General features: G+C 36.4%; 1 protein-coding gene across 2 annotated transcripts in view; it reads left to right on the plus strand.

Annotated features, from left to right (window-relative positions):
• NDFIP2 (Nedd4 family interacting protein 2) overlaps nucleotides 1–17501 on the plus strand; it is a 70619-nt gene that overhangs the window by 34913 nt on the left and 18205 nt on the right. For both annotated transcript variants that reach the window (XR_006693513.3, XM_005586071.5), the window contains exons 2-3: nucleotides 859–1024; nucleotides 13188–13321. Coding sequence is in view for 1 of the 2 variants with exons in the window: in XM_005586071.5 (XP_005586128.2) it covers nucleotides 859–1024; nucleotides 13188–13321 (300 nt within the window). In the remaining variant the exon portion in view is untranslated. The remainder of the gene's footprint in view (nucleotides 1–858; nucleotides 1025–13187; nucleotides 13322–17501) is intronic.

The raw sequence follows: 17501 nt of genomic DNA on the forward strand, positions 1-17501 counted from the left end.
GTGTGCGCCACCACACTCAGCTAATTTTTGTATTTTTAGTAGAGACAGGGTTTCACCATGTTGGCCAGGCTGTTCTCAAATTCCTGGCCTCAAGTGATCCACCCATCTTGGCCTCCCAGTGTGCTGGGATTACAGGCGTGAACTACTGCGCCCAACCTTGCTTTAGTAATTTTTTTTGTACTTGGGAAAACCTACTTAGAGTACTCCACATTTTTAGAATGTTTATCTGTTTTATTCCATTTCATTAATTCAGCTTTCATTTCTAATTATTCTAGATTCACACATTTTTTCAGGAGGCTCATAAGTAGGAAGAGATGGTAGTAGAGATGGTATTGTGGCTATGTTATTAGGATTTTTGCTTTTCTTTGTAGTATGCAATAACTGTTGTCACAATTGCATACTTCTTCTTTCCTGTAACACCAAACCTTCTCCTTCTACAGTCTCTCTGATTTCAATAAATGGCTTCAATAGGCTAGAAACCTTGGAGTCTTCTTTTGGTACCTGATTTTAAAATTACAGTAGGCCCCCTTATCCAAGCAATGTGGTGGACCTTTGATATCTACTGTAGGATCATATGAATTTGTATCTATTTTGAATCATGATATTTTCTTTATAAATTCTTAATTTGAACTTTATTGTAAAGAAACTGAAAATTCTGAACTTCTTAATAACTAAGTCTTTACAAATTGTTTTTCAAAAACTTTGAAATACTAGTGTGATTTTGTATACTATCTAAAAATGCCATTTTACTTTGTGTTTGGCCAAAAAGTGATCCTGTGTCTGAAATGATAAAATTAGCCTAAATTTAAAAAATAATTAGCATTACATGAATGTTTTCTTTTTCTTTTGTTCTCTTAGCTTCTTAATGAAGAGGATAACTCGGAATTATCGGCCATAGAGCAGCCATCTACTTCAAACCCAGCACCGCAGATTGTGCAGGCTGCCTCCTCAGCACCAGCACTTGAAACTGATTCTTCCCCTCCACCATATAGTAGTATTACTGTGGAAGTACCTACAACTTCAGGTATGAAACAGCTAGTAATGTTTTTATTAGTTCTTTTTTTTTTTTTTTGACATTTTGGTTTTGTGTACTTATCAAGTCTGTTAATGGACTTTTAAACATATATGCACATGGATGTTTATATATGTGTATACATACTGTGTGCACATATAAATATACAAATGTATATACCCATATATATGTGTGTATGTATATATGTGTACATAATTATGTAGCCATAAAACAAGACGATGATGAGTGTGAGAATGTGGTATGTGTGACTACAGGTGAAGGGTGTATATAGTATTATCCCATACATATGATAATTCTTGAATACAAGTCATTAATTCCTGTTTGCTGCTGTTCATCTTATTCAGGTCACTCTAAAGAACTAATCTGTTTTTCTGACTACAATTTTTATTTCCTAAGCAATGATAAATTATTCAGTTTGATCACTTTTGTATACCAGTGTGATTTTGTATACTATCTGATGATTGTTTAATTTTGTATGTGATTATAACTTCTCTAGTCTAATAATTTCTAAATAAATTCTAAATAACTTCTCTAAACATTTTGTATACTCATTATGAAAAAATTTCATTTTAAAAATCAGTTACTGAAAAACATTTTAACAGTAAAAATTTTTCACTGGAACTTTTCATCTTATTCTGTAGTTAACATCATCTACTGCTCTCAAATTAATGCCAGCTTTCTCTGGTTACCATTTTTACATTTGGAATATGTAAATTCAATATTTCTTCTACCAAATTCATTTACTTTTTTTTTGTAGTTACTGAAAATCATTTTTTCATGGTGTTCTCACTAATGAAATTAATACATGCTTACTCCTTTTATTTGTATAAAATGTTTATTTGATGAATATGCTTGCTCATTGCCCAGTTTTATGCACAGTTTTTATGTTGATAACAATTTTGTCTTTAAGATTTAACAGCTGGTTTGATGCCTGTTAAAATTTATTATATGCTAAATACTTCTTCAATATTTTACAAATTTTCACAATATAATAATAAGACTTTGCTACCTTAGATTTAAAAAATTAATTTGACTATAATTTTGAAGAAAGAAAATGAGTTGTTTTCCCAGTGATGTTTGTCTGAGTAATGAAAGATGCTGTGAATAATTTTAAGAGTGAAATTGTGATCCCTTTGTTGTGACTACCATTGCTATTGCTGTGTAACAAACTACCCGAAATGTAATAGAGTAAAATATCAATCATTTATTACTGTTAATTCTTACTGTTCTGGGCATGGACTGGGTTGAACTATGCTATTCTCTCCTAGAGTCTTATGTGACTGTTGTCTGATGGCGGCTTGGGTTGGAATGATCTCAAAAGCTTCCTTTTTCACATGTTTGGTGGTTTATACTGGCTTCAGCTAGGACCACAGCTGGGGCTACTGGCCAAGACAGTTAAATGTGGCTTCTTATTGTGGCTTACACTTCCTCGGTAGATGGTGGCTGGGTTCCAAGAACAAGCATTCTGAGAGAAAGTCAGATGGAAGCTGTATCACCTGTTATGATACTGTCTCAAATGTCACATGGTATTACTTCTGCCATATTTGGTTGTTAGAAATGAGTCACTAAGTTTAGTCCTTATTCAAGAGGAGAGGAATTCATCTCTACTTCTTGATGAGAGGAGTTTTAAAGAACTTGAAGACTAACTTTTAAAACTGTCACAACTGCATACTTACTCTTCTCTGTAGCACCAAACCTTCTCCTTCTACAGTCTCTCCTATGTTAACAAATGGCTTCAGTATGCCAGAAACCTTGGAGTCTTCTTTTGGTACCTGATTTTAAAATTACAGCAAGCCCCCTTATCCAAGGGAGATGTGTTCTCAGAACCCCAGTGGATGCCTAGAACTACAGCTAGCACTGAGCCCTATAAATACTGTGTTTTTTCTATACATACTGTTTTTTCTTTGTTTTTGTTTTTGTTTTTTTTGAGATGGAGTTTCGCTCTTGTTGCCCAGACTGGAGTGCAATGGCGTGATCTTGGCTCACTGCAACCTTCACCTCCCGGGTTCAAGCAATTCTCCTCCCTCAGCCTCCCAAGTAGCTGGGATTACAGGCATGTGCCACCACACCTGACTAATTTTGTAATTTTAGTAGAGATGGCATTTCACCGTGCTGGTCAGGCTGGTCTCGAACTCCTGACCTCAGGTGATCCGCCTGCCTCGGCCTCCCAAAGTGCTGGGATTACAGGCATGAGCCACCGCGCCGGCCCATACTGTGTTTTTTTAATACATACATACTTATGATAAAGTTTAATGTATAAATTAGCCACAGTAAGAGATTAACAACAACTAATAAAAAACTAGAATATTTATGGCAATATACTGTAATAAAAGTTATATGAATGTAGTCCCTCTTTCTCTCTCTTGGAATACCCATTCTTCTTCATGTGATGATACGAGATGATAAAATGCTTATATGATGAGATGAAGTGAGGTGAATGACATAGGCATTGTGATGTAGTGTTAGGCTACTATTGATCTTCTGATGATATGTCAGAAGGGGGATTGTCTACTTCAGGTGATCCTGGACTGCAAAACCATCATGATGTCGATGAGTGGGGATCCTTGATAATTGAAGGTTATTTTGCTGAAACCTTTTGGAAGAACATTGTAACTGGAAGTTGTTGTCTCTTTTTTATTAACTCGTTGAAGTGTTGCTGCAGAGGTTGTAGTGCTTCAGTGATTATTTGGGTGACTTTGATACTATGTCCCATTAAGGATCATATTCAATAATTTTGTCATTTAATGTCTGTGCAATTTGAAACACTTCAGCAAATTTTGGTAATGGCCTCATTACTGATTCTGCTTCATTTTATTCTTCGTCTTCCTCTTCCTCTGTAGATGACTCTAACTCTTCCATGGCCTCATTTATTAACACTTCTTGATGGCCTTCAGTTATGACCTTCTACTTCTTCATCAAGGATATTGGCAAATCCTTCTCTACCAACTTGTCATGCTGTATGATTTTCCTGACTTCTCCATTGATCCCCAAGAAGCCTTTAAAATCATTCATAACTTTGCTCCAAACATTCTTCAAGGAGACATCTACAGTTTCTGGTTTTAATTCATCCGTTGCAGCTTTGATGAATGTTACTGCATCAGCAATAGTGATTTCCAGCACTGTATTATGTCCATATTAGGGTCTGCATCAGTTGCTGATCAAATGTGATTAAATACTAGGCAAGTATATGTGGCCTTGACAGACCAGATGATGCACTGGTCAAGGGACTGAAGCAATGAGGTTATATTTGGAGGTCAAAATAAAACCTCGACATTTTCATTTTCATAGCAAACAGGTTCAGGATGGTCAGCTGCATTGTCTGTTATTAATAGGACTTTAAGTTTCAACTTGTCTTCTTTCAAATAGTTTTTCACTTCGGGGATGAAGCATTGGTGGAACCATTCCATGAACGAGATAGCTGTCACCCATACTTTCTAATTATGTTGCCAGAATTTGGGCAGATAATTTTTCATTTTTTCTTTGAGGGCACATGGATTTTTCACTTTGTACAGTATGCCTGGCTCTGTCATATGCCCTGCAGTGTCATCACACGGTACCTGAGTTAATCTGTCCTTCCACGTTTTATGCCTTAATGGCTCCTTTGTACTTTGATAAATGTCAGTTCTGTCAGGCATCTTCTCCCAGAAGAGCCCAGTTTCATCGCAATTGAAAGCTTGTTTGGATGGTATCCTTTCTCCTTAATCAGCTTCTTCAACTCTGCCAGAAATGCGACAGCAGCTTCTTCATTAGTAGACACAGACTCTCCAGTAATTTTTTATTTTTTAGTCCAAACCTAATCCTCAATCTGTGTGACCATTCCTTATTTGCAGTAAATGGCTCAGTGTCTCTGGTTTCAGGAGATTCCTTGCTGAAATCTTCGTATAGGCTCAGTGCCTTCTGGTGCAACACATTGCCGTCAATCGGAACATGTTTCTGCTTGTGTCCTTCACATACAAATTAATTCCTCTTCCATCTTAACTAAGCACTTATCACACACTGTGGCCAAAACTTTTGCAGTTGGGGATGTGACAGCAAAACTAGCACAAATTTCTTTTTCCTTCACAATTTCACAGATAGAAGATTCTTTTTTACTGTAGATCTTAGCAACCTCAGCCTACTATTTTTTTTTTCTTTATTAAGGCAAGAACTTTCACTTTTTCACTTAAAGGTAGCACTTTATGGCTCTCTTTGGCATATCTGAATTGCCAGCATCTCTACTCTTGTGTTTTGGAGCCATTATTAAGTAAAATAGAGTTACATGGACACAAGTACTGCAATACTTCAATCGTAGATTTGATAACATAGAGTTGCTAAATGACTGATGGGTGGGTAGTATTGACATCATGTATACACTGGACAAAGGGATGATTCACATCCTGGCCAGGACACAGTGAGTTGGTTTGAGATTTTATCGTGATATTCAGAACAATGCACAATTTAAAACTTATGAGTTGTTTATTTCTACAGTTTTCTATTGAATATTTCCGGATTGCAGTTGACCTTGGGGTCACTGAAACTGTGGAAAGCAAAACCATGCCTAAGGCAGAACTATTGTATATGGTTTTTCTCTTTTAATTTTTGATGAAATGAAATATATTATTATATGTCTTTAAGCTAGTCCAGCTCCATGTTCTGAAATACACAGTTTTCATGCCATGTTCTAATCTCTTCTGGATTTCGATTTGTGAATATTTTAAAGTTTTTGCAATATTAGTGAGATCTATAATTTTATGCTCTTAGCAGATGGAGAGAAGAGGTGGAGCTGCTAAAACTTCAGACAGGAGATGCTGGTAGTTTGGACTAGAGTGCTGGTGGTGAAGAGTATGTGGATTCAAGCAATATGTGGGAAGTAAAAATCAATGCCTTGGTGACAGATTGGATAAGGATGAGGGAGAAGGGGTTAAGAATGATGCCCAAGTATCACTGAAAAGGAACAGGTTTGGGATGAAGATCAAAATGTTATTTTTTGGCCATGTTGAATTTTAGGTGCCTTTGAGAACTAAAGAGGAGATAGCAAATAGGCAGTCAAGTGATAACAAATAGACCCACATCAAATAAGCCTGAAATTCAGAGGAGAGGTTTGGGCTAGAAATAAATGTTATAAATCAACTGTGTGTAGTTGGTAGTTGAATTCTTAATCCATGAATGAAATAGCAAAGGAGAGAGTAGAGAGGAGGAAGAAGTTGTCTATGTTGAGGAACTACAACATTTAACAGTGAGTAGGGGAAGATTAGCAGATCAGCGAAAGAGAAGCTGGAGAGGTATGAGAAACACCAAGATAGAGTCATCTAAGGACCTTCAGGAGAATGAAGTTAGATAAAGGGTAACAGGAGAACCTTGAAGACTAGCAACACAAGTAAAGAAGAACTATTAGGCAGGTAGGCGAGGACTCTGAAAAGAATATTCTAGAAGCCAAGAGAGGAGAGAATTTTAAAAAGAAGTGGCTGCTCAAGAATTTAAAAAGATTATACCTAGCACTTACTGTGTGCTTACTGCATACCTGCCCTTTCTCCAAGTTCTTAGGTATATAGCTCATCTGATTTTCCAGCCATTCTGAGTAAATCACATCTGTAAAAATGAGGTTCATTTTACAGAGGAGAAACCAATGATGGAGAATTAAATAACTTGCCCGTGTTCACATAGCTTCTCAGTGGTAAAGACAGAATTCGAACTCAGATGTATCTAATTCTAAAGTCCACAGTCATGTTTTATAATTGCAGTGTCCTATGATTTTGGCTATTTGAAGGTCATTAGTGACTTTTGCCATAATGGTTTCTTTGGAGTGTTTCAAATAGAAACCTAGCATATAATGGGTTAAAAAGCGTACAGGTAGGGAGAAAGCGAAGACAGCAAGTGACTTTAATAACTAACAAATGGAAACATCACACATGCCCAAAATAAGGGAATCATTAAATACATTTTCGAATAATAGTATGTTTATTGCATAACCATTAAAATTAGGTTTTTTGAAGACCGTTTACTGATATCACATACTTTGAAACAGCAAATTTAAAAAGTAGAATATAAAATGACATATATGATGTGATCCCCATTATTTAAGAAATAGATGAACATTTCCATGTAAAGGAAATTCCAAGATATGTTAAAAATAATCACTTAGTCTCGATGGTATAGTAATTGGGTTGTTTTCACTTTCTTTAAAGAGATTTGGTCATATGCTGCATAACAACATCTTGGCCAGTGACAGACTGCATGTACAATGGTGCCGAAAAATTTCCATCACCTAGTGACGTGGTAGCTGTCATAAGGTTGCACTACTCAGTGTTTGTGGCAGTGTTAGTGTAAACAAATCCACTATGCTGTCAGTTGTGTACAAGTCTAACACATACAATTATGTACATTATATAATACTTGATAATGGTAATGACTATATTACTGATTTTTATATTTATTAATCTTAATTATTATTTTAGAGTGCATTCCTTCTACTTATAAAAAACGCATTAACTGTAAAACAGCCTCAGGCAGATCTTTTCAGGAGGTATTCCAGAAGGCGTTTGTTGTCATAGGAGATGACAGCTCCATGTGTGTTATTGCCCCTGATAACCTTCCAGTGGGACAAATGTGGAGGTGGAAGACAATGATATTGATGATCCTGACTCTGTGTAGGCCTAAGCTAATGTGTGTGTTTGTGTTGCAGTTTTTAACAAAAAAACTAGCCATGCATGGTGGCACATGCCTATAATCCCAGTGCTTTGGGAGGCTGAGGTGGGAGGATCACAGCCTAGGAGTTTGAGACCAGCCTGGGCAACTTGGGGAAACCCCGTCTCAACAAAAAATACAAAAATTATTTAGGTGTGGCAATGCACACCTGTAGTCCCAGCTACTTCGGAGACTGAGGTGAGGGAATTGATTGAGCCTGGGAAGTTGAGGCTGAAGTGAGCCGTGTGCCACTGCACTCCAGCCTGGGTGACTGAGTGGGACCTTGTCTCAAAAAAAAAAAAGTTTAAAAAGTTTAAAAAATTTAAAAAATAGAAAAAAGATTGTGGAGTAAGGATATAAAGAAGAAAATATTTTTGTACACCGTACAGTGTGTTTGTGTTTTAAGCTGTGTTCTTATAAAAGAGTCACAAAGTTAAATTTAAAAGTTTATAAAGTAAAAATACAGAAAGCTGAGATTTATTATTGAAGGAAGAAAAATATTTTAAAATAAATCTAGGGTAGCCTAGGTGTACAGTGTTTCTAAAGTCTATGGTAGTGTATGGTAGTGTCCTAGGCCTTCACGTTCACTCGTCACTCATTCGCTGACTCACCCAGAGCAACTTCCAGTCTTCTAAGCTCCATTCATTGTAGGGGCCTATCCAGGTAGGCCACTTTTTAATATTTTAGAACATATTTTTACTGTACTTTTTCTATGTTTAGATGTATTTATATAACACAGATACTTAACATTGTGTTGCAGTTGCCTAGAGTATTCAGTACAGTAACATGCTGTACAGGTTTGTAGTCTGAGCAATAGGCTATATGCCATATAGCCTAGTTGTGTAGTAGGCTCTACACTCTAGGTTTATGTAAGTACACTCTATGATGTTCCACAAAGACTAAATTGCTTAACACATGTCTCAGAATATATCCGTGTTAGTAAGTGATGCATTACTGTATTTTAAACATGAACTGCGCTAGATTTTGCAGAGATTATATTCTCCATTAGGTCACTTTTTGGCTAGTTTTTAATAGATCTGAGCAACGTAAATAATAATACGTGACATTTGTGTAATGCTTCACAGTTTACAGAGTCCTCTTGAATACTCTTCTATTTTATCCCGTAATAGCAAGTAATAGCCCTGCTGTGTCAGTTTTATGGATGAGAAAGTGGAGCTTTATAGTGCTTAAGTGATTAGCTTGAGGTCACACAACTTCTAAGAGGAGGATTTGGAGCTGGAGCTCGCCAGACTTTAAATCCTTTTGTTGAGAACTACTCTCTTAAAAGGGTAGAGAAAAATAAGTAAAATTTAAAAGTGAAAATTAAAGCTGTAGCAGTTGAGTTTTCCTACCCAACTTTCATCTATTAGTCGTAGGGATTTTTTTTCCTGTCTCGAGTATTAAAACCTTTCAAAAATTTACATCCTTGTTATTATGAAAGATCACATCTCCTCGGATAATGTGTGCCATTGTTGCAGTTTTTAAAATTTACAGTTTTAATGTTACTACCTTAAAATTTGTAAACATTGTTTTTACTTAGGTTTTGCTTCTACTCTTTCAGAACTAAAGAAATGTTTACTTGACCACTTATGTTTTTACATTCTGATAATAAATCTTTTCTAAGAATTTGACTCTTGTCTCTTGTGTTTGATAACATTCAGTATTATACTGCTAGTACCAATTCCATGTGATTAGATTAAAAATGACCTAACTTCAGGTTCTTAGCTCTTATTGACAGCACTAAAAATTGTTTTAAGACCTATATGCATGAAAATACAGTAGAAGTATTGCTAGAGTAAAATGTGTTTTTAGGTTGGAAATGCAAGAAATTCTGTTAGAGAAAATTGTAAACAAATGTAAAAAAATAAAAGCATACTTCAGAAATATTGCTGGTTCATTTTCAGACTACTGAAGTAAAGCGAATATCTCAGTAAAGAGAGTCATATGAATTTTTTGGTTTCCCAGTGCATACAAAAGTTACGTTTACACTATACTCTTAAGAGTGCAGTAGCGTTGTGTTTAAAAAATGTACATATCTTAATTTAAAACTTTACTGCTAAAAGATGCTAATGATCATCAGAGCTTCCGTGAGCCATAATCTTTTTCCTGGTGGAAGATCTTGCCTCAATGTTGATGGCTACTGACTGATCAGGGTGGTGGTTGCTGAATGTTGGGGTGGCTATGGCAGTTTCTTTTCTTTTTTTAGAGACAGGATTCAGTGGCGCTATCATAGCTCACTGTAGTCTTGGACTCCTGGGCTCAAGCAATACTCCTGCCTGGGCCTCCTGAGTACTACAGGGACAACCATTTTTTTAAAAAATTAATATTTTTAAAGATGGAGTCTCCCCATGTTGCCCAGGCAGGTCTCAAACTCCTGGCCTCAAGTGATCCTTTTGCCTCAGCTTCATGAGTAGCTGGGATTACAGGTGCCAGCTACTGTGCCCAGCTCCAACTGTGGCAATTTGTTAAAATAAGACAGCAATGAAGTTTGCTACACCAATTGACTCTTTGTTTTACGAAAGAATTATCTATAGCGTGCAGTGCTGTTTATGGCCTTTTACCCACACTAGGACTTCTTCCAAAACTAGAGTCAGTTCTCTCAAACCCTGCCACTGCTTTGTCAGTTAAACTTATGTAATCTAAGTCCTTTTTTGTCATTTCAACGATGTTCACAGCATCTTCACTAAGAGTATCTCCCATCTCAAGAAATCACTTTCTTTGCTTATCCGTAAGAAGCAACTTTTCATCCATTCAAGTTTTACCATGAGATTGCAGCAATTCAGTCACATTTTCAGGCCTCACTTCTGATTCTACTTCTCTTGCTCTTTCTCCCACGTCTGCAGTTACTTTCTCCACTGAAGTCTTGAACCCCCCAGTCATCTGTGAGGGTTGGAATCAACTTCTTCCAGCTCCTGTTAATATTCATATTTTGACCTTCCCCCACGATCCTGAATGTTTTTAATGGCATCTAGAACAGTGAATCCTTTCCAGAAGGTTTTCAGTTTACTTTGTCCAGATCCATCAGAGAAATCAGTATGGCAGCAATTGTCTTAGGAAATATAGCTGTAAAATCGTAAGACTTGAAAGAATGACCCTTTGATCCATGGGCTACAGAATGGATGTTGTGTTAGTAGGTATGAAAACAACATTAATCTTCTTGTACATCTCCTTCAGAGGTCTTGAGTGACCAGGTGCATTGTCAGTGAGCAGTAATATTTTGAAAGACATCTTTTTTTCCTGAACTTTCCACAATGGACTTAAAACATTCAGTAAACCATGCTGTAAACAGGTGTGCTGTCATCAGGCTTTGTTGTTGCATTTATGGAGCACAGAGTAGACTGAGCATAATTCTTAAGGGCTCTGTGATCTTCAGAATGGTAAATGAGCATTGGCTTCAACTTAAAGTTCCCAGCTGAATTAACTCCTTACAAGAGAGTCAGCCTGTCCTTTGAAGCTTTGAAACTAGGAATTGACTCCTCTCTAGCTATCAAAGTCCTAGAAGACATCTTCCAGTAGAAAGCTGTGTCATCTACATTGGAAATCTGTTGTTTAGCATAGCCACCTTCATCAATGATCTTAGCTAGATCTTCTGCATAATTTGCTGCAGCTTCTACGTCAGCACTTGCTGCTTCATGTTGCACTTTTATGAAGATGGCTTCTTTGATGTAGCCTCATAAACCAACCTCTGCCAGCGGCCAACTTTTCTTCTTTACCTTCCTCACTTCTCTCAGTCTTCATAGAATTGAAGAGAGTTAGCACGTTGCTCTGAACCAGGCTTTGGCATATAGGAATGTTGTGACTGGTTTGATCTTCTAACTGGAACTAGAATTTTCTCCATATCAGCAATAAAGTAGTTTCCCTTATTACTCATGTGTTCACTGTAGTAGCACTTTTAATTGCCTTCAGGAACTTTTCCTTTGCATTCATAACTTGGCTGTTTGGAGCAAGAGGTCTGGCTTTCAGTGTGTCTTGGCTTTTGACATGCCGTCCTTGCTAGGCTTAATTATTTCTAGCTTTTGAATTAGAGTGAGAGACATGCGACAAAACACATACAGTGTTTATTAATTAGGTTTCCTGTGTTCTATGGGCACAGTTTGTGGTGCCCCAAAACAATGACAATAGTGACATCAAAGATCACTGATCACAGATCACCATAAAAGATATAATAATAGCACTGGAAACGTTTGAAATGTTGCTAGAAGTACTAAAATAGGACAGACACACAAAGTGAGCACATGCTTTTGGAAAAGTGGTGCTGATAACACCATTTTTTGATGGTGTTATCGAAATTCGATATGTTGTCTATTCGATGCGGAATTGCCACACACCTTCAGTTTGTAAGAAATACAGTATTTGCAAAATACACTAAAGCAAAGTGTATAAAACCAGATATGCTTATAGAAAACTACTATAGTTATAATGGAGGAAAATACAAAAGTGATGTCAGACAATGTGGTGTATGCTACTTTTAGAACCTACTTTTTTGTGTGTGTGTCAGTGACTCTTGCATCAGTCTAATGAGTTGATTGACATGTAGCATTTTACTTTACTACTTATGTTGTAATAAGTGATGGGCTTTATTTTTAAAATAAGCAGTCTGTACTTTCTATTGTAATGTATTTCTGGATATTATATTTCAAAAATTGGAGAGAGAAATACTTTATAAAAGAAAATCTAAAGAAACAGATGGATAAAGGAAAAATGGGAAGAGAAAGGCACAAGAGTGAAAAAGTAAAACTTCAATCTTTTAGCAAAGGGAAATACTGAATTTGCTTAAGAGATTAGGGCAGTTGCTGAAATCAACATATGTAAAAAAATTACCCCTTGTATGTTATTGGAGCAAAGGATTTGGGGTCAGGAGCTTCCTTGTCTGCCACTTAATGTTTAATATTTTACAAGCAACTTTTCTGAACCTCAGAGATGCTAAGATCAATGTATATAGAAGTGGTATATGAAATGGTTAGTGCTATGTAAATGTTTTGTTATTATTATTCCTGACTTTTTCTTTTTGCTTCTTTGGCTGTGAGATAGTAGGCAAGTAAACTTAAGTTATTTGTGCATACTAATAAGCACATAGAGGATGCTCATGTGCACCAAAAGCCTATACACCAAAAGCCAGACCTCTTTCTCCAAACTGCCAAGTTATGAATGCAAAAGAAAAGTTCCTGAAGCAAATTAAAAGTGCTACTACAGTGAACACATGAGTAATAAGTATTGTGAGATTCTTAACTTCTCTTGTCTGGCACTCTTTTTCAGAATTTCAATCTAGAGGTTCTTGTTTAGTGTATTAGCCTTTAAATGGTATTTATCCATTCTTTCTCTTTATAATAAATTTGGATTAAAATAAGATATATGATTGTAATAGTAATTTATAGCTTATAACATAGGACTATAATAGTAGTCCTGTATTAGTGGCCTATTGTAAATTGTTAAGTATGGCTACAAAATTAAATAGATTTTATTGGTTGTTCTTTTTGAATTCTTTCTTCAGATACAGAAGTTTATGGTGAGTTTTATCCTGTGCCACCTCCCTATAGCGTTGCTACCTCTCTTCCTACATACGATGAAGCTGAGAAGGCTAAAGCTGCTGCAATGGCGGCTGCAGCAGCAGAAACATCTCAAAGAGTAAGAAAATTTTATCATTTCTTTTGATAAAATTATTTTTGTTAATTGATATGTACATTTAGTAATACTAAAAATAGTTCTTTGTATTTAAGTGTGTATGTAGATTTTTTTCGAGCATCATGGGTTTGAATTGCACAGGTCTACTTGTATGCAGATTGTTTTAAATAAGTATATTGGAAAAACATTTTGGAGATCTGCAGTAATTTGAAAAAACTTGGGATGAATTGCGTAGCCCAGAAATATTGAAAAAATTAAGGCAGGTAATGAATGTATAAAATGTATGTAGATACTAGTTTATGTATTATTGACTGTTTATATTATCAGTAAGGCTTCTAGTTAACAGTAGGCTGTGAGTCGTTAAGTTTTGGGGAAGTCAAATCACTCAGATTTTCTACCACATGCAGGGGGGTCGGTGTCCCTAATCCTTGTGTTGTTGAAGGGTTACTGTATTTGTTCTACTTTTGCTTATGTGTGTGGTCATTTTTGTTGAAATTGACATTCCCCTAGTTAAATTCACCTTCTCCATCCCTTGACTTCCTCTTTTCTATTGCTCTTCCCCACTTACCATTTCCTAAATTTTGATTTCAGGCACCTCATGTGTTAGCCTTCACCTCGCATCCTAACTCACTCACTCTGGTTACCACCACTTGGAAAGTTCTTCTCTTTGCCTGGACCTCAAGTCCATGGACCCTTTGATGTCCATGTACTTATTTCTCTGCTTACGTAGTTTGAATTCTATGGCCTATCATTTTAATTGTGAATCATCTTTTTTTTCTGTTTATGTTTTCTATATTAGCATAGCCGGTTTAGTGACTGTGAAAGAACTCAAGGTAGCCGAAAAACACACAGAAATGTTACAAGGCCTTCAAATTATTTTTGTCAGCTATTTTTTTAAATAACATATTCTACTCTAGAATTTTGGAATGATGATCAAGCATTCTGTCTTCCTCATCTACCTGTTTTAGTAATAGAGTTAATGAGATACATGTATATTATTCTTTGCTCTGGTAAAAGGAGTGGCTGTCTCAGTCATGGAGAGTCAGTGACATGCATATACAGCTGCTATTCTGCAGCCAGGTAAGAGGCAGAAATTATTTACATTTTAGTGTGGCTGCAAGGAGTGCTAGAATTTTTTGCCTTTTTTTTCTTGCTTCAGACTTGAGAGATGCCATTTCAGATCCCTGGATTCACCCCATTTTGTTCGGGAAAAGAAAAAATATCAATTCACCCAGGAAAGGTAGAATTAGGTGAGGAATCAAGGGAGAGAGATGTACTTCCATGTATGGCATTCTCCTCTAGCTGCTATGAGGTCAGAGCCCAGCGAGCAGATCCTCTTGAGAGATGAGCATGTGCCCTGGATGTGTTTCTTTTATCAGCAACAACCCTTTTTTTGCCTGCTCCCACTACCCTCTTCCAGCACACACAGGGTTAAATGTCAACATAAATAAATAGCTTTGGACACAGTTATGGAGGTAGATAAAGACAGTAAACTCCAGATTTATTTGTTATGCCTTTTCCTTCACAGAGGAGGAAAGTAAGTCTCTTAACACAGTGGCATAATATAGCTAAGTCAATAAGAATTTTTGTTGCTGTGAGGGGAACATCATAGAGGAGGATAGATCTAAATAGGGTGTTTCTGTCTAAATCAGTTCTAGGTTACTTAGAACACATATATTTGTAAATGCACATGCCCATCTCTCAGTGAAGTAGATTGAGTCCTCTCTAGCTATGAAAGTCCCAATAACTCCTTTTCTCAAGGGGTGTTTCCCTAGAGACCTTGGCAGTGGCAAAGGTCCTTAAAGAGTATTATGGACCTTAGATCATTTACTGCCCTAACTTCCATAGAATAGGATAGAATTCTAAAGACAACGTAGGAAGTATTAAGTCTTGCTAAGTGTGCTTTGAGGAAAGTTGGTTTTACCGCTTTTGGAGAGAAAAGTCTGAAGTGTTACTGTTCCGTTTCCTCATTGTCATCATTTCCAGCACCCTGTTTTAGAAAGTAAATGTAATCCTCAGCGGGAATTGGAACATGTCCATAAAGAAAAATTCTCTGTTTTCACCTGCTTCTGATATCATTGTAACTCCAGCTTGTGAGCATTGTGGAAAATTTCATAGACAGCCAAGTATTAATAGAATTGTGTACAAGAGACTAACTTAGGTCTTGTAAAAAATCTTTTAAATTTACCTGTGCTTCCTTAACCCAGTGCTTCAGTACCCTCTTTGTGCAGAGTATGAATGTTTGCATATGAGTCTCCATTACCTGATTGAGATTAAAATATTGGTCTGTGCTTGAAAATTGCTAGGAGAGTAGATTTTAAGTGTTCTTACCACAAAAAAAAAATATTTGAAGTACTGTACATGGTAATTAGCTCAATTTAGCCACTCCACAATGTATACACATTTTAGAACATCATGTTATACATCATACATATATAGTTTTTGTCAATTACAAACAAAATTGAAAAATTGAAAAAAAAGTCTCATCGAATTAGCATTTGAGTACATTCAGTTGTAAATGAGTCTCAGCTGGGTGTGAAAGCGTATGTCCTAAATCAACTCTCATTGGGAGAATATAGATAGTCAAGAGACTTTAAAACTACTGTTTTTTACTATTTCCTATTTCTGATGCGTAGAATTGCATGTATGTCACGAAATGGTTAAGTAGTTTTCTGAAAATGACAACTCATTTTTAATATTTCTATGAAAAATGCTAATTCCAAACCATTAATTTTATAAAATGTTTAGAACATGGCTTGTTCTTCAGGTAGTCTCATTTCATCATCTTATAATGGGTAGGGCTCTTTTTTTGTAACTTGTTTTAAATTGTTGCAGTAACTTGTCTTTTGACATTAGAACTACCACTGGATAAATCATGAGCGATTCCAGGACAGAGATCTTGCATTTACATTCCCAGTACCTAGTTATTACCAGGCACATTTTTGTTGTTTAGTAAATGACAGTCGATTATGTTAATGAATGCTTTCTCTGTATTAGCCAATGTGGGAAAATAGGAAGAGGAAAATACCACAGGTGTTCTATTACAGCTCTCTATTTTAAAATATTTCGATGTCTTTACCAATTTCAGGATTCAGAAATTAATGTTTAATGTAGTTGAAATTATTGCCTAGATACCATTTTATTTTTTAAACATCTTATCTAAACATTTACCTGTTACTTAATAGTTGAGTTAAATTCCCTGGAATCAATATGCTATTGAAATTTAGTGGCCATTCCTCTAGAGTGAACAATTAGAGTATTTTCAAATGTTTGTGTTTTGGTTTTTTTCTATTAATATTATAAAAGACATCTTTGGGCATATTGCAGTGACTCACTCCTGTAATCTCAGCACTTTGGGAGGCTGAGGCAAGCAGATTGCTTGAGCTCAGGAGTTTCAGACCAGCCTGGGCAACATAGCGAGACCTTATTTCCACTAAAAAAAAAAAGTTCAGCCAGGTGTGGTGGCATGCATCTCTACTTCCAGCTACTTGGAAGGCTGAAGTGGGAAGATCACTTGAGCCCAGGAGATTAAGGCTATAGTGAGCCCAGATGAAGACTGCAGTGAGCCATGATTGTGCCACTGCACTCCAGCCTGGGTGACAGAGTGAGATCGACCTTAAAAAAAATTTTTTTTAACGACTTTTGATAAAATTTCTGTGTTGATTTTCTTGTTGTCGTTTTGTTTTGTGTTGTTTTTGAGGCGGAGTCCCACTGCGTCCCCCAGGCCGGAATGCAGTAGTGCGATCTCGGTTCAGTGCAACCTCTGCCTCCCCAGTTCAAATGATTCTCCTGCCTTAGCCTCTTGAGTAGCTGGGACTACAGGAGCCTGCCACCATGCCTGGCTAATTTTTTTGTATTTTTAGTAGAGATGGGGTTTTTAGTAGAGATGGGGTTTTGCCATATTGGTCAGGCTAGTCTTGAGCTCTTGACCTCACCTCGGCCTCACAAAGTGCCGGGATTACAGGCATGAGCCCCTGTGCCTGGCCTGGACTGATGTTTTAAAATACACAGTATGAAATATATTTTTGCCATCACACTGACAGTTTTTTGTTCTTACTATGCTTTAATGTTTATTCCTTGAATTAATTTGAAATTATATAAAATTTTATAAATATATACTTAGTCATGGCCAGTGATTAAATTTAGTATATTGAGTTTACCTGTGATATATGATTGCACAATT

Source organism: Macaca fascicularis, chromosome 17 (genome assembly GCF_037993035.2).
Source record: "Macaca fascicularis isolate 582-1 chromosome 17, T2T-MFA8v1.1".
NCBI lineage: Eukaryota > Metazoa > Chordata > Mammalia > Primates > Cercopithecidae > Macaca > Macaca fascicularis.